We start from the raw sequence: 24,095 nt of genomic DNA on the forward strand, positions 1-24,095 counted from the left end.
TTATTAAGTTATAACTTAAAATGATTGGGGCCCCATTATTTACATCATAGGAGCCTACACAACACAAAACACTCTTGCTGTATGTAGTTTTTATTTTATTTGTTTTTTATCTGATATTTTGGAAGTGTACATCCAGCTTCCCCCCCCTTTAAATTCTTTTGGGGCCCCCAAGAGAGTGGGGCCCTAAGCTAGAGCTTGTGCAGCTTATACGTAAATCTGGCACTGCTTGTGGGACATCTTCGTTAGAATAAAAGGCTCAGGAGTAAACCCTGCAAAAATCCGGAGGGGAGTCCTTAAGACGGTTGGATGGCGCCTTGTATGCCTCCTTCCAGCAACTTCTGCTGCCAAGCTGATGCCAAACTTCTTGCTCTGCTTTCCTTTTGTTACGGATATTATCTTTAAAGTTGTTAAATGTTACAAATAGTATGCATAAATGTATCCTTTTGACTTGACAGCTCAGGGAAGTTACCTAGTTTTAAAAATCATATACTGTACTGTAAAATCAACTCCTTTGCCAGTTTCCAGGCTCCAGGAAGGTACTCATAGGTGACAATAGCTGGGCAAAAGCTCTCCTCCCGACTTGCCCAGGTGGCAGACTATTTGTTGTTCTTTTGTGGTAGGTGCTTAGAATGTACTTCCCAATAGATATCCTGTATCCGCCTGTTGCCCCAACACATTCCTCCTATTTTAATCATGTATAACCCTCCCCTTTTCTGATGTAGCAATGATGTAGTGATGATGCTTAACGAACTGTATGCTGGGATAGGATAGAGTGTTTTAAAAGTTTTTGTCACCCCATCCTCGGGGTTCAATTCCTCTTTGAACCTGTTGTGCAATAAACTTTGGTCTACAGCTACTTGCTCCGGTTGGCGGCTGGACTCCTCTGTTCCGCAGGGGCCCGCGGGCTCTTCCCAATGAGCTGGGTGGCTAAGCAGCCTCGCACCTAGATTTTTGTGTAACACTTTGGACCCCATCGGCGAGGCCGGGGGGGGGGGTCGTCGTCTGGGCAGCCCCGGACCTCCAGACACACTGCCCCGGCTTGTGCCCCGAAGGGGGTCACTTGGGTGCTGCTAACACAGCGCTTTGACTTCACCCTTGGAACCACACTCCATTGTCTCTCGACTCGACAGACGGGTGCCAGCCCCAGCTACTCTTGTTTTGTAAACCGCTTTGAGGTGTTTACTGGGTTACAGTGGTCCCTTGGTTCTCAAACGCCTTGGTACTCAAACAACCTGGAACCCAAACATTGCAAACCCGGAAATAAGTGTTGTGGTTTGCGAACTTTTTTTGGAAGCCGAACGTGCTCCAATCTGAGTGTTACCCTTCTACTTTGAGTGCCACACTTCCGTTTTGAGTGTTACGCTTCCGATTTGAGTGTTATGCTGAGGTCTGTCTGTTTTTGCTATTTATTTTGTGTTTTTGTTTATGTGGCTCTTTTTCTGTTTTTGTGACTGTGTGGAACCCGGTTCAGCTACTGATTGATTGATTGTGTGACTGCAGTACATTGTTTATTGCTTTCATTTTATAGATCAATCGTCTCGTTAGATAGTAAAATTCATGTTAAACTGCTGTTTTAGGGGTTGTTTTTAAAAACCCAGAATGGATTAATCCGTTTAGCATTACTTTCTATGGGAAAGCGCAGCTTGGTTTTGGAACGCTTTGGTTTTGGAACGGACTTCCGGAACGGATTAAGTTTGAGAACCAAGGTACCACTGTATTTTGCAATCGAGCGGAACTGCAAAAGTCACTGAGTTTTCAAAATAAAAAATAGGGTATTAGGCAATAACTTGTTTTGTGCCCCGTGATCTTGGAAAAGCTGAGCCCATGTTCTCTTGAAAGGGTTACTCAACGCCCTCTCCATCTCACGAGGAGGGTGGGGCGCATGCTTCAGTCCAGCCTGTTCGCAAGCAAACACTTTTGCCCCTCTCTGTCTGAACTTGATGCTCCTTCAAGGTTCAGACCAGAACATTTCCCTGTCGGCAGCACCTTGAACAAACGCCACTCGCAAGGACCCTCTTCACTCAGCCTCAAGAGGCATCACCAGACCTGAAGGAAGAAGTGTGTGTGTGGAGGGGGGGGGGAATCTTCAAAGAGGCAGTGTGGCAAAGTGGTTAGGGTGTTGGACTAGGACCTTGGAGAGATCAGATTTCAAATCCACACACACACACCCCCACGGGCTGCATTTAGGTTTGATGAGGCCCTCAGCTCCTGAAGGTAATGGGGCCCTTTATATGTCCAGCTGTCCCTTGTCAACAACAAATTGTCACTGTTTTTTGTGTTGAATATATGCTAGATGGTCATTTATGGACCTAATAGGTATCTCAAGCCATTCGCACTTGTTGCCATACAACCAGCCCATGCAGAATGTAGGCACCCTATATACAGAAAGGAGCAAACCAATGATATTTGAGGGAGCAGGCTAGCAGGCGGGGCCCATTCCTTACATCATAGGAGCCTCCACAACACAAAACACTGTTGTTGTATGTAGGTTTTATTTTATTTGTTTTTGATTTTATATTTTGGAAATCTGCATCCAGTTTTTTTTCCTTTACATTTTTGGTGGGCCCCCAAGAGAGCGGGACCCTAAACTAAAGCTTGTTTAACTTATACGTAAATGTGGCATTACCCCCCCCCCCCGCCATGATGAAACGCATTGGGTAACCTTGGGTTGGTGGTCACTTCCTTTCTGAGCCTTACCTACCTCCTCGTGGGGTCATTGTGATTCAGGATGAACCTGCAATATGGACCGAAAACAAATTATTTATGTACCTAGTCATAATATTGGCCACTTTTTTATATATATAAAAAATCAAACCAAACCAGCATTAAATTCAATTAAAACCTGAAGGATTACATTTCCCTACCCACCCTGCAAGAATTACGGAATTGTAGAGTCGTAAGAGACCCCCAAGGGTCATGTAGTACAACCCCCTGCAATGCAGGAATCTCAACGAGAGCATAGATGACAGATGGCAATAGAGTTACCTGAATTATTCTGCAGTGAATAAAAGGGGGCCTGTGTTAGACTCTGCCAGCCTGGTGCCTTCCAGTTAAGAAAATAGGACGAAAAGTCCATTTGGTCCAGCATCCTGTCCTCACAGTTGCCAAATACCCCAAAGAACCTAGGAATCGGGGTAGACTGCCTCTGGAGCTGGAGGTTCCATAATTGGAACTGGAGGTTGTTAATGATTGATGTTTTAATGTATTTTCAATTTTTGTTGGAAGCCGCCCAGAGTGGCTGGGGAAACCCAGCCAGATGGGTGGGGTATAAGTAATGATGATGATGATGATGATGACATAAAGAAGAGCCTGGCTGCTGGATCAGGCCGCCAGCCCACATTTTCCAGCATCCTTGTCTCACAATGGCCAACCAGATGCACCCAATGGAAAACCCACAAGCAAGACCCAAGTATGATGAGAATCTCCTCTTCTGTTGTTTCCAGTAATTGTCCCAGCAAAAGTCGCTTTGGGCTGCAGCAGTTGATAACGAGTTTTGGATTTGAATTGCTTAGTTTAATGTATGTGCTGCTGTTGTTTAAACTAATTTTATAAGTGCTGGTATATACACATATTTAACTGTTTTATATACAGTATGTTTGTGAACTGCTTCAGGGCGTCTTGTTGCAAATGAGTCATACAATGAAACTGACCAAAATTAATTCCCATAAAAAGAGCTCCCATCAGCTCGCGGCAATCATGTCTGGACAGGGTAGAGTTATTATTTAGTAATCCTATATAATAAAGTCCAAATGTCTCTGCGTCCAGTATTCCCTGTGTCCCTGTGTCCGCGCTAATGCGCATGTGCCCCACGGACACAGGGACTGGATGAAGAGGCGGGACGTACACACGCATGCGCGCTCTCTCCCCCCTCAACCCTCTGCCTCCCGTTCCCCTGCAGCGGCGGACCAAGATGGCGGCATCGGGCTCCAGGGCCGCGGCCGCGGGAGCCTGGTCCGGCTTCCCCCGCCGCTGCAGGCCGTGGCCCCGGAGCCCGATGCCGCCATCTTGGTCTGCCGCCACCTCCTCCTGACAACCCTACCTGGCCCGTGGGAGGAGCGGCGGGGCCGCGGCCTTCCCTCCCTCTCTGCGCTCGGCCACGGGACACGACGGGAGAGCGCTTTGTTTAATTGCGTTCCCGGCGTGCCCCGTGGCCGAGCGCAGAAAGGGAGGGAAGGCCGCGGCCCCGTCGCACCTCTAGCGCCCGTTTTCTTAACGGGCTGAATGAGACTAGTAATAAATATTATTGGTCACTCTCCTCACAAAAGAAGTCCACAGAAGCCCACAAATGCAACATTTGCTCTAACACCAGTTCCTATTAACACGGACAATAAACTTATTTTTATTTATTTGTTAGATTTGTATACGCCCCCCCCCGCCCCCATCTGAAGATCACAGGGAGGTTTGCAACATAAAAATTACAGAATGAGAACACAAAATACGCAAGGATAAGAGGAACAAGAACAAAATACCCCCCCCCCAAGACATTTCAAAGGACATAAATGTGAATAGGCCACAGCTAATTAAGACGTTAAAAACTCATCTCTATGCAAACAAAAGGCAGGTCGAGAGCCTTGATCAAAGAACCTATTAGCACAAGTGAGTTGTGCAACTTCCAAATCCAATATTACAGGGATTATACAATACTGTATTGCAGAGATTAGGATTGCAGAGATTAGGATTGCAGAGATTAGGATTGCTTAATTTGGGGGGGGGGGGAGATCAAAGAAGCGGAAAATCTGCCCCGACCCTCTTATGTCTGTGAACTTACCGGTAATCGAGGCACAACCAAGCGTTCTTGTTGGAACCATGTTTCATCAGGTAATTTTTAAAGCAATCCCAATTCTCAGACATACAGTAAGGGAAAGTTCCTTTATCATAACCATTGAATACGGACTACTAAAAAGCAAGAGAAATATAGGTACCACAAAGAGGTAGATAGAAGTCAAAGAAAATAAATAAGGGGCACAAACTGGTGTACAGGATCGGAAAGAATGAGGAAAGCAGAAAATTTAAATATGGAGGTAAATTCTTTCTAGGAATTTTGTGTAGAGATTATTTAAAATATGGTTTGCACTCCTGAAATGATTCTGAGTATTGAAAAAATATGTTTTGTTTTGTTTTTGTTTTTCAGTTTTCTGTTTTGTCCTTCTTTTTTTTGTCTTTTTCCATCTTTATTTTTCATGATTTCGATTTGTTTTGATAATGGATTGTTGTTGTTCGACTGTTTTTTAATGGCAAAATCAATGAAGCATATTAAAAAACAAAACAACAACAAAGCAGAAGCGGAATATTTTTATTTTTCAGAGAAAAAAAGAACACGAAGGGGAGGAAAATAGGAATAGCACAAACAATAGAAGGCGCCGTGGAGGTGGAGATGCCGGCATTGCAGGGGGTTGGACTAGATGACCCTTAAGGATCCCATTGGGCGAAAGCTCCCCACTGGTGCGGAGCCCGCACATTCTCCAGCGCCCCACCTGCCACTCCAAAGGTGGCGCTGGGCCAGGTAAGGCGACGCCCACGCGCGATGACGGAGGCGGGGGGCGGGGACTGCTCCTTAAAGGGCCCGCAGCGCGGCAGGTGAGAGGAGCTTCGCGAACAGCTGGAAGACGGAGGAGCGCGGAGCTGGATCCCCGGCTCCGCCTGACACACGTGGTCTCAGGTGAGCAGCAGCAGCAGCATCTGCGGGACGTGTGTGTGCGCGCGCGCGCCAAATGAGCGGTAGACACGTGTATGCCTGCGCGTGTGTGAATGCGCAGTTGCGTGTAGTGGGCAAGAGACGAGACCTGCAGCCAGGGAGAAAGTGCGGTTCCCGCAGGAAGAGATCACTCTCTCTGTTTGTGTTTTTTCTCACGGGAAGCGCGCAAGGCAGGGAAGCGGCGCTTGTCCTCCGAGGAATGCAGGATATGATAACAGAGCGAGTGTGCAAAAAAGAAAAACAAATTTAATGCGGATCCTGCTCTCTTTTGCACGCCGGGCACAGATGGCAGCAGCGGCTCCCTCCGAAAGCGAGGGGCAAGGGTGCGTTTTCTGCGGGTGTAAGAAGCAAGGAGGAAAAAAGCAGCTCCTGAGCGTGCAGAGGGAAGGCAGTGTGGTGTTGCGGTTAGAGAGCTGGCGTAAGACCTGGGAGGCTTAACGCGGGGGCGGGCGACCTCATCTTACTCAGAGTAGACCCATATGAATTAATGGAGACAGTGTGGTGCAGCGGTTAGACTGAGACCTGGGAGAGAGCAGGGTTCAAATCCCTCCAGGATGCTCCTGTCAACAGGGGGTTGGGCTGGATGACCCTCAAGGCCCTTCCGACCCTGCAATTCAATGATTCTTTGAGAGTGGGAGAAGAACCTTTCCCCACCCACTTTCTCAATGCCAGACATAATTTTAAAAATTCCTATCCTGTCGCCTCTTGCTTGTCTAAGTCCCAAATGCAGCAGTCTTTCTTCATAAGGGATTCGCTCCACCCCCTCGATCATTTTAGTTGCCTTTTCTGACCCCCTTTCAACTCTGCAATCTCCTTTTTGAGGTGAGGTGCGTGTGTGCACTCATACATTCACAAACAAGTCATCAACATAAGTTCTATGTGATACCAGTCGGTTAAAGCAGCATCTTGCATGTTTTATAAGAACAAATTTAATGCAAATCTGCCCTCTTTGCTAATCTTCTGCCCTCCAGATATTTTGGACTGCAGCTGGAGCAAACTGTTTAGTTGCTTCCTGCCTCAGTTTTCCTCCTCTGTAAAATGGGGACAAAATGTCTGATCTGTTTTCTGGAGTCATGTGGGTGGATAATACCAGGTCAGGCTGCTGTTCTAGCTTTGATGTTTTAAAAACATATTGTTTGTTCATTTAATTGAACTGGAGCTTGGAGCCAAAAACTTTATTGGGAGTAGGAGAGAACGAGCAAAGCACATTTCTGGATGGTGAGATGAGAGCTTTGGAGCAAATTTCTGAATGAGAAATGATTATTATTTATTGATTTATTAAATTTTTATTCCGGCCTTCATCCGAGGATCACAGGACGGTTCACAACGTAAAAATACAAAATGGAAACACAAAAATGCATAGTAAAGCAAAAGCAAAACAAAGCAATAACCCGCCTCCCAATAATTTATTTCCATTTATTATTTGGTTATTACCTTATTTGTCTAGTTAAGGCAGCCTTTGCTTACCTGGTGCCCTCCAGATGTTTTCAATTAAAACTCTCATCAGCCCAGCTCAGAACATCTGGAGGGCAACAGTTTGACGAAGGCTGATTTAAGGCATTTCCTCCAAGCTCTTCAGCCAAAACGGCTTGCAACAGGACTTTCACGCGAGCAATCGAAAGAACACGCGCTCGCATTCTAAAAGTTGCAATCCGAAAGGAAACTGGGATGGGGAGGGAAGAGGAAAACCAGGAATCCCAGGTACCAATTTGCAAACTTACAAAGTACTCCTTATAGCAACCAGCGGGGAATGGAAACAGTTCAGAGAGAGGATGCGCTGAATGGAGCTGGTCTCTTAAGCACCAAGCCAGGGAAGTGGTTCTATTTGCCTTCTTTCAATAAAGCAGTTCAAATAGCTCAGTTGGTAGGAGGCTGCAGTTGGAAAGCCAGAGTCTGTGAGACTGAATCCTCTGTGGATTTTTTTAAAAAAATATTATAGCTCAGTTGGTTAGAGATTGGAGGATGGATGGCGGCTAACAGATTGAGGTTGAATCCTGACAAGACAGAAGTACTGTTTTGGGCGGACAGGGGACAGGTCGGTGTGGAGACTTCCTGGTCCTTAATGGGACAACTGTGCCCCTGAAGGACCAGGTGCGTAGCCTGGGAGTCATTTTGGACTCACAGCTGTCCATGGAGGCGCAGGTCCATTCTGTGTCCAGGGCAGCTGTCTACCAGCTTCATCTGGTATGCAGGAAGAGACCCTCCCTGCCTGCCAACTGTCTCTCCAGAGTGGTGCATGCTCTGCTTATCTCCTGCTTGGACTACTGCAATGCGCTCTACGTGGGGCTACCTTGGAAGGTGACCCAGAAACTGTAATTAATCCAGAATGCGGCAGCTAGACTGGTGACTGGGAGTGGCAGCCGAGACCACATAACATTGGTCCTGAAAGACCTACGTTGACTCCCAGGACATTTCCGAGCACAATTCAAAGTGTTGGTGCTTACCTTCAAAGCCCTAAATGACCTCAGCCTGAGGGAGCGTTTCCAGCCAAAACATTCTGCCCGGACACTGAGGTTCAGCTCCGAGGGCCTCCTGGCAGTTCCCTCCCTGCAACAAACAAAGCTACAGGGAACCAGGCAGAGGGCCTTCTCAGTAGTGGCACCCACCCTGTGGAACGCCTTCCCATCAGTTGTCAAGGGAATAAACAACTAGCAGCCTTTTAGAAGACATCTGAAGGCAGCCCTGTTTAGGGAAGCTTTTAATATCTGAAGGACTATTGTATTTTAATATTTTGTTGGAAGCTGCCCAGAGTGGCTGGGGGAAACCCAACCAGATGGGCAGGGTATAATTAATAAATTATTATTATTATTATTATTATTATTATTATTATTATTATTATTGAGCATGGTGCTGATAACACCAAGGTGGCAGGTTTGATCCCCCTGCGGGACAGTTGCATATTCCTGGATTGCAGTGGGTTGGGCTAGATGATGCCCAGGGGTCCCTTCCAATGCTATGATTAGACTGCAGCCTGATGGAATGGCTGCCGCCGCAGTCTGCTTTACCTATTTCCTGTAACATCCTGTTGATTTTGGTCATGCTGATTTTGGAGCAAGCAGGTTTAAGACTGCAGCTTTGGGGTTAAAACCCAGCTTAAAATTCAGTTATAATTTGTGTGCCAAGTGCCTTTTTCTTCAAGTAAGTCCAGCAATGGAGGGACAGGGCCCGAGTATGAAACGAGCTCTGTGTCCAAAAGCATAGCACTATTTATGGCCTGGCTGATGTCCACAGGAGCAAGGTTTTCTGGACACATGCAGAGTGCCTTTCACTCACCACTGAGGGCAGATCCATTCACTTAAAGCACACCCAATACACATTTAAAGCTCATAGCTCTCCCTTAAAAACAACAACACACACACACAAAACCATGGGAGCTGTAGTTTCACCCACCCAGAGCTACAGTTCCCAATATCTTAAACTAACTAACAAGGATTCTTTGGAGGGAGTCATATGAACATAAGGAGAGCCTGCTGGATCAGGCCAGTGGCCCATGTAGCTCAGCATCCTGTTCTCACAGTGGCCAACCACATACTACAAGCCAACAAGCAGGATTCGAACACAAGAACAACTCTCCCCTTCTGCGCTTTCCAGAAGCGTTTCTTTCTCCAAGTGCAAAGCCATCGATAGCCCTCTCCTCCACAAATTTGCCCGGCCCTCTTTTATATAGCCATCAAAGATTGGAACCTGTCACTGCCTCCTGTGGCACAGAGTTCCATAGTTTAACTGTCTGGTTTTTATCTGAGATCCCTGCAATGCAGGCGGTTGGACTTGATGACACTCGGGGTCCCTTCCAACTCGACGGTTCTGTGTGCGTCGGCTGCGCTTTCTGTGTGGATCTGCCCCCCAGAACGAGAGCAAGTTGCCTGCGAGCTTTTTGCTAGCCTTTCCCACTGGGGAAAGGGAATCCCAGGTTGGAGGGTGCAGATCTGAGACCTGTGCTGTTGAAGGTCCTTGTCAGTCCCTGCTCCAACCCTTCTTGGCGAATGTCCTCGGCCGCCCCATGGTCCTATTGCGCAAGGAGGCTGTCGTGTCTCCTTCCAGGCTCCTCCTCCTCCTCTGTTGCCAGCCTAAAACTGCTCTCTCTTCACCTGAACAAAGTTGACAAACATCTCTTTTCTCCAGGATGGGTGGATCAGCCCACACTTGACATTCAAGTCTTGCGTCCAAGCAGGAAAAGGAGCACTACTCACAGGCAAGCTTCCCAGCTCTCGTCATTGTGTCTCCTGGGCGGGATACTTCCTGGCAGAGTTTTTGTGCGCACACACACACACACACACACACACACACACACCGACCCCACAGTGGATGCAAAGACCCATTTGGGGCACCGGGTAAGTTGTATCAAGCACAAGTTTGCTTGGGTGGGCTGGGAAGCTGGCTGTGTTTTGGTGTAGGGCTATCTTTCGGAGGGACAGGTGAGTGGAAGCAGCTGGAATGCCAACTGCAGGTCGATTTGTCTTTGCGTGTGAGAAGCGCCTTGATTGAATGTCAGGTTTCTGCATTAAGGCAGGAAGAACCAGGTGCACAAATATGAGATGGGGGACACCTGGCTTGCCTGTAGCGCACGGGAAAAGGATCTGGGGGTCTTGGTGGACCACAAGTTGAACATGAGTCAACAGTATGATGCAGCAGCAAAAAAGGCCAATGCTATTCTAGGCTGCATCAGCAGAAGTATTATTATTATTATTATTATTATTATTATTATTATTATTATTATTTATATACCACCCTATACCTGGGTGTCTCAGGGTGGTTCACAGGATAAGAAGTATAGGGAAGTTATAGTCCTACTCTCTTCTGCTTGGTACGACCACACTTGGGAGTCCTGTGTCCAGTTCTGGGCACCCAGGTTTAAAAAGGAATATGACAAATTGGAACGTGTGCAGAGGAAGGCAACCAAGATGATCAAGGGTCTGGAAACCAAGCCTTATAAGGAACAGTTGAGGGAGCTGGGTACGTTTAGCCTGGAGAAGAGGAGAGGGGAGATGATAACCATCTTCAAATACTTTAAGCGCCGTCACATGGAAGATGGAGCAAGCTTGTTTTCTCCTGCTCCGGACGGTAGGACTCGAACCCAGGGTCTCAATTTACAAGAAAGGAGATTCCGACTAAACGTCAGGAAGAACTTTCTGACAGCAAGAGCTGTTCGACAGAGTCTCCCTCAGGAGAAGGTGGACTCTCCTTCCTTGAAGGTTTTTAAGCAGAGGTTGGGTGGCCATCTGTCATGGATGCTTTAAGTTTGCAAACCAGAACACTTACTTCCAGGTTTGCAGTGTTTGGATTCCAAGTTGTTTGAGTACCAAGGCGTTTGAGAACCAAGGGACCAATGTATATATATACAGTGGTACCTCGGTTTATGAACACAATTGGTTCCGGAAGTCTGTTCATAAACTGAAGCGTTCATAAACTGAAGCGAACTTTCCCATTGAAAGTAATGGAAAGTGGATTAATCCGTTCCAGACGGTCCGCGGAGTAACCGTTCATAAACTGAAGCGAACTTTTCCATTGAAAGTAATAGAAAGTGGATTAATCCGTTCCAGACAGGTCCGCGAAGTACTTAAACCGAAGCGTTCATAAACTGAAGCATGGGTGTAATTGGTTCCGGAAGTCTGTTCATAAACTGAAGCGTTCATAAACTGAAGCGAACTTTCCCATTAAAAGTAATGGAAAGTGAATTAATCCGTTCCAGATGGGTCCACGGCGTTCATAAACCGAAAATTCATAAACCGAGGTGTTCATAAACCGAGGTTCCACTGTATATATAACCTGCACATAGTATGGAGGGCCTCACGGCGTCGGACCCCAGAAGATCTTGCTTCTCCATTCGGATCCAGTGCAGAGCAAGCAGGTCTCTGTGTCTCCAGCTTCCAGCCTGTTTCCAGCTCAGCTCACAGACAACACTCTGGCTGTTGTTCTCCTGCCTAGCAGATAGGTGAGGGGGTGGAAGGAAGACCCACACATTAGCCATCATTCTTGCAGCTTTTGCAAGAACCAGATGCTGATGAAGACATTTAAGTGGCCAACGTAGCTCACTGTCTTGCAAAGAAACTTCTCTAGCCTGTTAGACAACTCCCTCTGTTAGACTCTAGCCCTCCCCGGGTATAGGACCCCAAGATCTGGGAATCATCCAGCCTTACCCTCCCCAAACCCACAATGATTTCAAAAAGAGAGGACTGCTTCAAAAGCACTAAATGAATATAATATTTCCAGATTGCGTTTCCAAAGGCTGCAATCTCCCCTGCACAAAAGGGTTCGAGGAGAGGATAGTAACCACTTAACTAAATAGTTTCCCTCCTACCTGCTGGAACAGACCCAGCCGGTTTGCAGCACTGAGCCAAAGCCCAAGGGGTGAAGCAACCTCCTTGCAAAGTTAGAGAGCAGTCAAACTAAACTTTGCACAAAAGCACACGACAAATTTACTTTGTTTTGTTTTTAAAGAAAAATGTAAAGCAGCCTTAGGCAGAGAATCCAGAAGTGCAGAGGAGGTGCTTAGATCTTTCCGAACTGGTTCCCCCCCCCAACTAAAAATAACACACACTTAATTTTTCCCACCGCCCCAACACACACATTTTTATGAGTGCCAGATCAATGCTGGCTCCACCTTGACCGACTCGCTGAATTTATATCCCTCCTTTCTCTCCAAGGAGCTTAAGGTGGGGTAAATCGTAAATGGTTCTTCTTCTTATTTAATCCCTACAACAGTCCTGTGAAGTAGGTTAGGCTGAGAGGCAGTGGCTGGCCCTCAAGGTCATCCCAGGGAGGTTTTTTGTGGGAATTTGAACCCTGGTCTCCGAGGTCCTAGTCCAGCACTCTAACCACTGCACCACACTGTTTCCTTGAGAAGGTAAAGATCAGGCCAGAGGGGGCCCATCGAGTTCAGCATCCTGTTGTCACAGTAGCCACCTAGATGCCTCAATAGGAAGCCCACAAGCAAGATTCGAACACAAGAGCAACTCTCCCCTCCTGTGTTTTCCAGCAACTGGGATACAGAAGCATGGCTGCCTCTGACTGTGGAGGCAGAGTAGTGGCCGGTGCGTGAAAAAGGGGCTTCCTTTTCTCTGCCCTGATGGGGCAGCGAGTAGCTCAGTTGGTTAGAGCGTGGTGCTGAGAACGCCAAGGTTGCAGGTTTGATCCCCGTATTACCGCATTGCAGTGGGGTTGGACTAGATGACCGACAGGGTCCCTTTCGAGCTCTACGAAGTCTATGAAACTTCCAACACTCAGCTTCGTTGAATGCCCACAGGTTCTAGTGTTATGAGAGAGGGAGAGAAACTTCCCCCCACTACTTTCTCCGCGGTATGCATCACTATGAATTTATAAAGTCCTAAACTCTGAAAACTACTTCCTCATAAGGGAGTCACTCCATCCCGATTATTATTATTATTATTATTATTATTATTATTATTATTATTATTATTACCCCATCCATCTGGCTAGGTTTCCCCAGCCACTCTGGGTGGCTCCCAACAGAATATTAAAAACACAATAAAACATCAAACATTAAAACCTTCCCTAAACAGGGCTGCCTTCAGATGTCTTCTAAAAGTCAGATAGTTGTTTATTTGTATATTGATCACGTGGGCTGCCTGCTACTGAATCCTCTGTGGGCTTCACAAGGTCGCTTAAACTGCCCTTATCGCCAATGGCTTCTGCGACTTTGGTTCCTTATCATTCGCTACCACCTGCCTGCTTGCCAGGGAGAAAACGAAGGAGAAAGCAGGCTGCGTTCCTTGTACCCCCCCCCCCAGTTATTTTCATGAATAAAGCAATTGATAATAATAATAATAATAATAATAATAATAATAATAATAATAATGAATTAAGAACAATACCCCCAAAGTGATTTGCCCATCCCTACCCCAGATGGTCATACGGGTAGCTGAATCTGACCTAAACCCTCATGATGGCACAACAACCCCACTAAAACAGGGATAGCTCAGTTGGCAGAGCATGAGACTCTTCATCTCAGGGTTGTGGGTTTGAGTCCCAGGTTGGGCAAAATATCCCTGCATCTTAGGGGGTTGGGCTAGATGACCTTCGGGGTACCTTTGTTCCTACACCTGAGGGCAGCTGCTAGGTCAGGTGAAGCCAGCCCTGAAATTTCACATGCATCCTTGAGAAAGAGACATTCACTAAGCTTTCTTCTGGGTCCGTAAGTGACTGTGGAGGCCATTTCTGGACACCACACATCTTTCCACAGAGGGGACATTGGTTCCCGGGTGGGAGTTGATCACGGTGTGGATTAGCCAAGCATGCCTTCCTCTTAGCACTTTTCTCCCTTGCATCCTGAGTTTGAGCGTCTTCCAAGCCCATGACACCTTTGGTGAAGGCTGTTCTCTAATTGGGGCCTCGCAGGCCAGTGTTTCCCAGTTGTCGGCGTTTATACTACATTTTTAAAGATTTGCCTTGAGACAGTCTTTAAACCACTTTTGTTGACCACCAACATTACGCTTTCCATTTTTAAGTTCAGAATAGAGTAGTTGCTTTGGAAGACGATCATCAGGCATCCGCACAACATGACCAGTCCAACGAAGTTGATGTTGAAGAATCATCGCTTTGACACTGGTGATCTTTGCTTCTTCCAATACACTGCCATTAGTTTGCTTGCCTTCCCAAGTGATGTGCAAAATTTTTAGGAGACACCGTTGATGGAATATTTCGAGGAGTTGGAGATGGCTTTTTTAAGTGGTCCATGTTTTCACAGGCATACAGTAAGGTTGGTAGTACAATAATAATAATAATAATAATAATAATAATAATAATAATAATAATAATTTATTATTTATACCCCGCCCATCTGGCCGGGTTCCCCCAGCCACTCTGGGCGGCTTCCAACAAAACAGAATTTCTAAAATACAGAAATCCATCAAACATTAAAATACAGAAATCCATCACACATTAAAAGCTTCCCTAAACAGGGCTGCCTTGAGATGCCTTCTAAAGGTCTGGTAATTGTTGTTCTCTTTGACCTCTAGTGGGAGGGCATTCCACAGGGTGGGTGCCACTACCGAGAAGGCCCTCTGCCTGCTTCCCTATAACTTGGCTTCTCGTAGTGAGGGAACCGCCAGAAGGCCCTCGGAGCTGGACCTCAGTGTCTGGGCAGAACGATGGGGGTGGAGACGCTCCTTCAGGTATACCGGACCGAGGCCGTTTAGCTTTGTAAACAAGCATTTTGGTTTCCCTGCACTTCAGTCGGGAGATAGCTGCACTCGCAGTACAACAGCCCTGTAGGGTAGTCCAGTATGGCAAGGTGCGCCGATCGACCCTGGGAAGGACCCACACACACACACACACACACCTGCCCTGGGATACAGTGAGTCAGCAGTTTGGGCTGCCTGCGGAAACACAAGGAGAATTGCCACATCAGTATGCCTACGGTATGTCAAAACACAGAAGGCTTTGTGAACTGAATTGCAGCCGGCAACGTTTCCTGGCGGAGGGGTGGGCGGCACGTGCGAGGCTCCCTTGGCTGGCAGCTTGAATAAAGAGTCACACAATATTTGGGTTGCACCCGATGGGAGTTCCCACTCCCGCCCCTACTTCCCTGCCTCTCTTTCCCCCTTACTAATTTTCAGAAGCGGGCCGAGAGAAGACTTGGGATGCTACCTGCAGAACGAGGAGCAGGTGCCTGGACCAGTGGATTAAATTCTAGCTGTGTTCACACCATATGGTTAAAGCGTGATCAGGGCCGGATTGAGGTTTGATGAGGCCCTAAGCTCCTGAAGCTGTTTTTTGTGTGTGTTAAATATATGCTATATGGTAATTTATGGACACCTATAGGTGCCACGCCTGCGCAGAAGCGATTTTCAGCATCTGGGCATGCGCAGAAGCAATTTCCAGAGCCGCGGAAGAGAGTCTCTGTGCTGCAGTGCGCCGGTTTAGCGCAGCATACCGGGACTTGCCGAGCGGGCGGCTCGGTTCTGGGGCGGTTCGTGGGCCAGTTAAATGGCCTCCGTGGGCCGCTTCCGGCCCGTGGGCCACACATTGCCGACCCCTGAGCTAAATCCATGAAGTTTGTTGTAGAATCACAGAGTTGGAAGGGAGCACGAGACTCACCTAGCCCAACTCCCTGCAGTGCAGGGAACGTTTGCCCAATGCGGGGCTCGAACACACGACCCTGAGATTAAGAGTCTCATGCTGTACCAGCTGAACTGTCATGGATGGTTTTAGTTTATTGGTACAGTATTTCTTTTTTTAAACACAATTAAACTTACCATAAAACGAAAAGCCATCTAGGCTGGTGGCCATCACTGCCTCCTGTGGAAGGGAGTTCCGTAAGTTAACATAAGAATATCGGAAGAGCCTCTTGGATCAGCCCATGGTTTCTAGCAACTGGGATTCAGAAGCATTTGCTGCCTCCGACTGTGGAGGTAGAGAACATACCCTCCAACATTTATTTGATGAAAATAGGGACGTCCTAAGGAAAAGCGGGACATTCCGGGATCAAATCAGAAACTGGGACGGCTTCTTTAAATCCAGGACTGTCCCTGGAAAAATAGGGACACTGGGAGGGGTCTAAGGGCATCGCCATCCCGGTTCTCCATGCCATATATCCTTAAATACGCCACCTTCATTCCATTATGCGTGGGACCCGTGGAATCTCTCGCTGCCCTGAGATCGGGGTGCTGTGTAGCAATATCTACACAGTGATACCTTGGTTCTCAGACTTAATCCGTTCCGGAAGTCCCTTCCAAAACCAAAGCGTTCCTAAACCAAGGCGCGCTTTCCCATAGAAAGCCATGCAAAACGGATCAATCCGTTCCAGGCTTTTAAAAACAACCCCTAAAACAGAAATTTAACATGAACCTTGCTATCTAATGAGACCATTGATCCATAAAATGAAAACAATAGACAATTTACTATAGTCACATCAATCAGTAGCTGAACCGGGTTCCACACCGTCAGAAAAACGAAAAAAAGAGCCGCAAAAACACAAAATAAATAGCAAAACCAGACAGACCTCAGCATAACACTTAAATCGGAAGCGTAACACTCAAAACGGAGCATGCTCGGCTTCCAAAAAAAGTTCGCAAAATGGAACACTTACTTCCAGGTTTGCAGTGTTTGGGTACCAAGGCGTTTGAGAACCAAGGTACCACTGTATAATTATTCCCCTCCTGCATTTCACCTCTCCTGCTGAGAAGGCTTGCAAACCATAGCCTTGAACTGGAGACCCCACCTTTTGTGGCTCCAAGAGCTAAAATAATAATCCTCCGAGACCTGCCAGAGTCTAATTAGCAGGGGAGAATGAGATGTTCTCTAGGAAATCTTCCCCACTGGCAGAGGCGCTGCTGTTTGTTTACCAAGCCTGGCACCGGAGAGATCCAAAAGCAGAGAAAGGTGCCAACCTGGGAGCCCCAGGGAATCTTTAACTGCTGCTGGAGAAACCTACAGAGCAGAAATAAAATGCCAGGCAGTGAAATGCGATTGAAGAAGGCAGGGTGGCTTCACACCTATGTTGGAAGCACCCAGGGAGGAGAGAGAAGGGGGGGGGATCTCGGCCAAATGTGGACCCCAAGGCATCTCATAAGACCAGAAGAGGCTGCTGGATCAGGCCAATGGCCCATTTAGTTCAAGATCCTGTTCTCACAGAGGCCTGTGGGAAACCTGCAAGCAGGAGCCAAGCACAAGAGTTGGCAGTGGCTGCGACAGGCAGTGGTGAAATCATTCATCCCCAAGCCTCATGAGGAACGGTTGAAGGAGCTGTGTATGTTTAGCCTGGAAAAGAGGAGACTGATATCATATCTGAGCGAGGAGTCTTCTTCTAATATATGATAGGGTTGTCCCATGGAAGAGGGAGCAAGCTTGTTTTCTCCTGCTCTGGAGGGTAGGACTCGAACCCATGGCTTCAAGTTGCAAGAAAGGAGATTCCAGCTAAACATCAGGAATGACTTTCTGATGGTAAGGGCTGTGGGGTGGAAGGTGGTGGGCTCTCCTTCCTTGGAGGTTTTTGAGCAGAGGTCTGTCATGGATGTTTCAGTTGAGATTCCTACATTGCAGGGGGTTGGACTGGATGACCCACAGGTGCCCTTTTAACTCTACAATTCCATGATTCTAGGATTAAGTGGTCCGCCAAGACCCTTGGGAGCTTTCAAGTGGTCTATGGAGGGGGAAGAGTTTGGAAACCGTGGATCTGGTTTTTGCGTGTCGAAAATGCAGCTCATAGGACATAACTCAGAATCCCATTCTAGGCTCTGCCCTGCCTGGAAGGTTCTCTTTCAGGGCTAAAAAGGTTGACACATCCCTTGAATAGAAGTCACATCCTTTGACCCGGATTTCTTCTTTATTGGGGTGGTAGTTCATCAAGTGATTAATAGACTGCAAGGGCAAGTTAATGAAGGAAACGGCTCTTCCTGTGATTCTTTAATTACGCCAGCCTGAAAAGGTAGAATCAGGGGACTTGATTGGGCTTTGGCAAGAGGAAGTGAGTCAACCAGAATAACAGCGAGTAGGACTTGTTCTCTGGCACCTGACACCAGCCTAATAAAGAGTCCTCTTCCCCCAGAGCTGGAAATAGGATTTTTTCCACCCTGCTCCAGCCACTGGACAACACTCCTTCTTCCAGAGCTGAGAAGAGGTCCAGAAGTTTCTCCTCTACCTCCATCGGGCCATCTACGTGAGCAAAGCAGAAATCTGCAGCAGCGAATCAGGGGTAAGGACCTCCTTTTGCTCTTGCTTGGATGGGAGGCAGACTAAAGAACAGGGTTCTAAATAAGGCTGGGAGATGTTTGGTTTTCAACCAGATCACCAGCTAAACGTTGCAATATACAGATATATCACGATATCTGAAAAAAGGATGGAACTGTGTACAGCGGTACTTCGGTTGTCAAACGGCTTGGCTCCTGAACAAATCGGTTCCCGAACGCCACAAACCTGGAAGTGAGTGTTCTGGTTTGTGAACGTTGGGTTTTTTTCGAAGCTGAACGTCCGATGTGGCTTCCGATTGAGTGCAGGAAGCTCTTGCAGCCAATCAGAAGCCACGCCTTGGTTTTTAAACGGTTCCAGGAGTTGAACGGACTCCCGGAACGGATTACGTTTGACAACCAAGGTCCCACTGTACCGTACTCATTTTTACATCCTTAAGATACCAATGACTTCCCTTCTTCTTCTCTTTCCACGGTTCATTTTACATATCATAAATCCCTGCGTATTTTACAAAAACTATACCATTCAGTATTCCATACTTGCATACATCAAAACTTATTTACTCTGTTGAATTTATCTTAATGCTGCCAGCGTTTTCTGCTGTACACAATTATTTCCCACATATTCAATCAATGGTTTTCCAGTCTTCTCTAAATGTATGTTATTCTTGTTCTCTTATTCTATATGTTAAGTCTGCGAGTCGTACCTATTCTGTCATCTTAAATTGCCATTCTTCTTTGGTTGGGACCTCGCTCGTTTTCCCTTTTTGGGGATAACAAAACACGGGCCGCAGTAGTGGCGCACATAAACCACCTTTTCTGACACCTGGGAATTTCAGTTCTGAATGTATCGGGAAAATTTTAATGCCTAATGTTTTGCGGGTTTTTTTAATGTGCTGTAAGCTGCCCAGAGTGGCTGCGGAAACCCAGCCAGATGAGCAGGGTATAAATAATAAAATTATTATTATTATTATTATTATTATTATTATTATTATTATTCACAAATGCACCCCTGTTCCCCATTTGTCCCATGCAGCTCGCCAGCCATGGGGAGCCCCGGCGAGCCGCTGAGCCGCTTCTGGCGCTGGTACATCTACGCCATCCACGGCTACTTCTCGGAAGTGATGTTCACGGCCGCGTGGTCCTTTGTGGTGGACCGGGACTGGAAGTTCCAGGGGGTGACCAGCGTGTGGGCCCTCTTCATCTACGGGACCTGTGGCCTGGCCCTCGAGCGCCTCTACGTCCTGCTCAAGGGCCGCAGCTTCCTGGTGACCCGCTGCGCCATCTACACCCTGTGCATCTACCTCTGGGAGTTCTCCACCGGTTATGCGCTGCAATGCTTCAACGCCTGCCCCTGGGACTACAGCCACTACCGCTACAACTTCATGGGGCTCGTCACCCTGGAATACTGCCTCTTCTGGTTCGTCGGCGCCCTCCTGCTGGAGAAAATCGTCATCCGCAACGCCCTGCGGCTCAGGCTGGAGGCGGCCGGCAGCTCCCAAGGGCGCCCTTTCCCCAGGTTTGAACTGAAAGACGACTGAGTTCAGGGTAGCTCAGGGCGGAGAGAGAACCAGGGATATTGAGATCAAAGACAGTCATACTCCATCCTTTTCTTCCCCTGGACAAATCCACGGAGGGGACGGCTATCGATGGCTACCACCCACGATGGCTGTGCTCTGCCTCCATGGTCAGAAGCAGCGATGCTTCTGAAGGCCCGTTGCCGGAAGCCGCAGGTGGGGAGAGTTGTTCTCGCACTCAAGTCCCACTTCTGGGTTTCCGACGGGCATCTGGTTGGCCACAGGGTGTTGGGCTGGCTGCGCCCCGATCCAGCAGGCTTCTTCTTCTTCTTCTTTGCAATATATCCCGAGCCTTTCTTTCCCTTCTTGCAAGGTGAGGGGGAAAGAGCGTCTGAACTCTTCCGACTTTTGAGTTTGATCCATGCGTTCGAATCCTCCGCCACCAGCCGCAGAGCTCACTGGGTGACCTTGGACTCTGGGGACGGTCTCCCGCTTTCACCTACCTCACAGGGTTGTTGTGAGAAGAAGGCAGTCAACGGCGCGATCCTGGAGCCGTGGCAGAAAGGTCTCTCGCAGGATCGGAAGGATTGAACCTGGGACCTTCTGCAGGCCAGGCAAATGCTCTAACCACTGAGCCACAGCTCTCCCCCTGGAATCATAGACTTGCAAGCATTTCAGCTCCCTCGTACAATGAGCTGGTCTCTCAGCGTATAGGAACACTGGGAGCTCCCTTATGCCGGGGCAAGAGATGGGTCTGTTTAGCTCAGTATTGTCAACACTGGCCTCCCTTGGCTCTGCAGGGGTTCAAAGGGGAGACATTTCCAGCCCTGCCTGGGGTTTTCTTTTTCTTTTTCTTTATTTATTAAATATGCTGCTGTGGAATGAACTTGGGTCCTGTTCCTGCATGCACAGCAGTCGCAACACCCCTGATTCGCGACTCGTCCCCTAAAAATATACTAAGATGCCGGTTCTTCTTGATTCTGAATAAAGGGATGGTTTAATAGACACAGAGGAAGCGGCCTTAGAGCAAACCAGTCCATTGGGCCATGTACCTCAGTACTGTCTACTCTGACTGGCAGCAGCTCCGCAGGTTTTCATGCAAAGCAGATGCTCTAACACTAAGCCACGACCTTTGCCCAAAGTGCCTACGCCAGGGTTTCCCAACCTTGGGTCACTGTTTTTGGACTACACTTCCCATTCATTCCTGGGCACTGGTCCTGCTAGCAAGGGATGATGGGAGTTGTAGTCCAAAACCAGCTGGAGAACCAAGTTTGGGGAAATCTGGCCTACACAATTTACTCCTGTGGCTTATTTGCACTCTCGCCATGGGCAGCCTCCCGTTCCTTCTCGAGCTCTTGAAGCCACGTTGGAGGAGGGTGGAGGGTTTGGAGTGGCTCAGAACCCCTCCCCCCCCAGCCTGCCTGGGCCCTGGGTTGGTCCAGCCCTCCATCCTCTCAGGTCAACAGTGTCACTGCGCAACCAGGGCCAGGGATGAGTGTTTGGACCTTTCTGATTCACACCAGCTGAGAAAATTCACAGGGAAAAGCCTTATGGTGTTACTCAGAAAAGGGGAGAGAAATGCCCCATGGGTGCCGGCTGCAATCGTTTGAAGGGGTAAGGCAGCCATAGGCAAACTTGGCCCTCCAGATGTTTTGGGACTACAACTCCCATGATCCCTAGCTAACAGGACCAGTGGTCAGGGATTATGGGAATTGTAGTCCCAAAACATCAGCAGGGCTGAATTTGCCTACGCCTGGGGTAAGGGGTAGAGGTGGCAATCAAAACACCCAAATAAAACACACCTGACTGAAAATCCAGACTGTTTGCAGTAAGGAAAGTAACAGGGAAGCATGAAATAACACGTGCTTTGATGCAACGTCATCTAACATATCCCCACAAACAAAGCAGTGCAAGTGCTCAATAAGCAGGTCATCTGGAAGTGTCCTCGCTTGACCCAAGCCCACATTTTAAAATAAAATCAGAAAGGGCTTGAGGATGAGTGTTCGACAAACAGGCTGCCTGTGCTTCATCAGCCATCCAGCAGAGGGTGGTGTTGTTGTACTTTGAGAGCAGGCGAGGTGGTCCAGCAGCGAGCGGGAAGTTTTGCAAGCTCTGCAAAAAGTTGGTTTATTTCTCTGCAGAGTCACGCTCTCTTGGCTTGCAGCTTTCACAGGCAACTTGTGCACACATGCCAGGAAAACACTCACGTTCTACCCCCCCACACCTTTTAACCCTGAGCATTGCCAGAACTTTTGCGTATCCAATCTGTGTTTTCGGAGCAGAAAGCAAAGGAAAGCATTGTGACCCAGAAGCATGCCACTGGATGAAGCGCTGCAACAGGAGAGATTGCATGCAATTATAATTATTATAATTATGATTAATTGGGTTCTGATTATGGGCTTCTCAGAAGAGGCATCTGGTCGGCCGCTGTGAGAACAGGATACAGGACCAGGTGGGCCACAGACTTGATCCTGCAGGCCTCTTCCTATGTTCTTGTGACTTCAGTGTGAGGCGCAGCTAAGGAAACATCTTTGTCATTTGCACGAAAACACACAAACCCCAGACCCTCCAAGTGTCCCTATTTTCCAGGGACAGCCGCCGATTTACGGAAGCCATTCTGGTTTCTGATTTGATCCCGGAATGTCCTGCTTTTCCTTAAGCCGTCCAGACAGCTGGATCGAGGTGGGTCGGGACTGCTGATTCTTTTAGATTTGTCAGCAGCCTTTGACATGGTCGATCACGAACTTTTGGACCACCGCCTTACCGACGTGGGGATTCAGGGCACAGTCCGACAATGCCTGCGCTCCTTTATCTCAAAACAAAATAAAAAAAATTCCTTCCAGTAGCACCTTAGAGACCAACTAAGTTTGTCATTGGTATGAGCTTCCGTGTGCATGCACACTTCTCAAGTGGGCACTAGGGAAGGCATTGTTGTCAAGGCACTCACTCCTTGGTGTGTGGTGACCTGAAGGTGCAATCCTTTCCCCGATGCTTTTTAATACCTTTATGCGTCCCCTTGCCCAGAGATTGTCCAGAGTTTTGGGCTGGGTTGTCATCAATATGCTGATGACACCCAGATTTATCTGTTGATGGACGGCCGCCCTGCCTCGCCCCGGACACACTGACCAGGTGCTTGGAAGCTGTGGCTGGATGGCTACGTGGGAGTTGGTTGAAGTTAAATCCTTCGAAGACGGGGGTCCTCTGGCTGGGTCGGGACAACATGGGGTTATGGGGCCAACTCCCACCTCTTGCGGGGACTCAATTAGTGCCAGTGCCTTCTGTCAATAGCTTGGGTGTAACCTTCGACGCCTCCCTTTCTATGGAGGTGCAGGTTGCAGCCACAGCAAAGGTGGCATTTTTCCATCTCCGCCGTATCAAGCAGTTACCTCTCTCGCCCTGATCTGGCCACAGTGATCCATGCGATGGTCACCTCTAGGCTTGATTATTGTAACTCGCTCTACGCGGGGCTGCCCTTGAAGCTGACCCAGAAACTCCAGCGGGTGCAGAATGCCGTGGAAAGGCTCCTTACGGGGTCCTTGCCGCAGGATCACATTCATCCAGTGTTTTACCAGCTGCACTGGCTCCCGGTGGAGTACAGGGTCAGGTTTAAGGTGCTGGTTTTGACCTTTAAAGCCCTATGCGGCCTAGGACCCTCGTACCTATGGGGCCGCCTCTCCTGGTATGCCCCACGGAGGACCTTAAGGTCTGCAAATAACAACACTTTGGAGGTCCCAAGCCTCAAGGAGGTTAGATTGGTTTCCAACTAGGGCCAGGGCCTTTTCAGCACTGGCCCCGACATGGTGGAACACTCTGTCACAAGAGACCAGGGCCCTGCGGGATTTGACATCTTTCCGCAGGGCCAGGAAGGCAGAGCTGTTCCGCCTGGCCTGGCCTTCAGCTTAGACTCACTCTGACCCCTTATATGGGATCTGGTATATAAATTTTCCCTTGGCGTTTTTGCTGGCCCATATGGGACCAGCATGGATAGCTGGCTCGGGTGAATATCTGATGTTTCCTCCCTTTATGGTCTTGATTCATGGGCTCTTACTAAAATGAGGCTGCATTTTAAGCTGTATTTTAATTAACTGGGTTTTTTTTCTATTACGTTTTATTGTAATTTATATTTGGTGTTAGCCGCCCTGAGCCCAGCCCTGGCTGGGGAGGGCAGGGTATAAATAAATTTATTATTATTATTATTATTATTATTATTATTATTATTATTATTATTATTTTCTCAAG

The 24,095-nt window shown here is 48.0% G+C and overlaps 1 protein-coding gene across 2 annotated transcripts; it reads left to right on the forward strand.

The window, feature by feature from the left end:
* Window positions 1-5,587: 5,587 nt before the first annotated feature.
* Window positions 5,588-23,952, forward strand: LOC118087463 (transmembrane protein 229B). 2 transcript variants are annotated; one of them, XM_035120123.2, is made up of 4 exons: window positions 5,588-5,659; window positions 9,818-10,026; window positions 18,201-18,347; window positions 19,376-23,952. In XM_035120123.2, exon 4 carries the CDS (start codon window positions 19,386-19,388, stop codon window positions 19,878-19,880), a length of 495 nt encoding a protein of 164 aa, XP_034976014.1. In that variant the 5' UTR covers window positions 5,588-5,659; window positions 9,818-10,026; window positions 18,201-18,347; window positions 19,376-19,385; the 3' UTR covers window positions 19,881-23,952. The 2 variants fall into 2 exon arrangements, with proteins under 2 accessions (XP_034976014.1, XP_034976013.1); XM_035120122.2 differs by lacking the exon at window positions 9,818-10,026 and having other exon boundaries at window positions 5,595-5,659.
* The last annotated feature ends 143 nt before the right edge of the window (window positions 23,953-24,095 follow it).

The sequence above is a fragment of the Zootoca vivipara genome, chromosome 6 (genome assembly GCF_963506605.1).
Source record: "Zootoca vivipara chromosome 6, rZooViv1.1, whole genome shotgun sequence".
NCBI classification, from domain to species: domain Eukaryota; kingdom Metazoa; phylum Chordata; class Lepidosauria; order Squamata; family Lacertidae; genus Zootoca; species Zootoca vivipara.

What these genes read in the sequence shown, in the direction of transcription:
- LOC118087463 (XM_035120123.2), top strand. Translation starts at nt 19,386, where the DNA reads ATGGGGAGCCCCGGCGAGCCGCTGAGCCGCTTCTGGCGCTGGTACATC.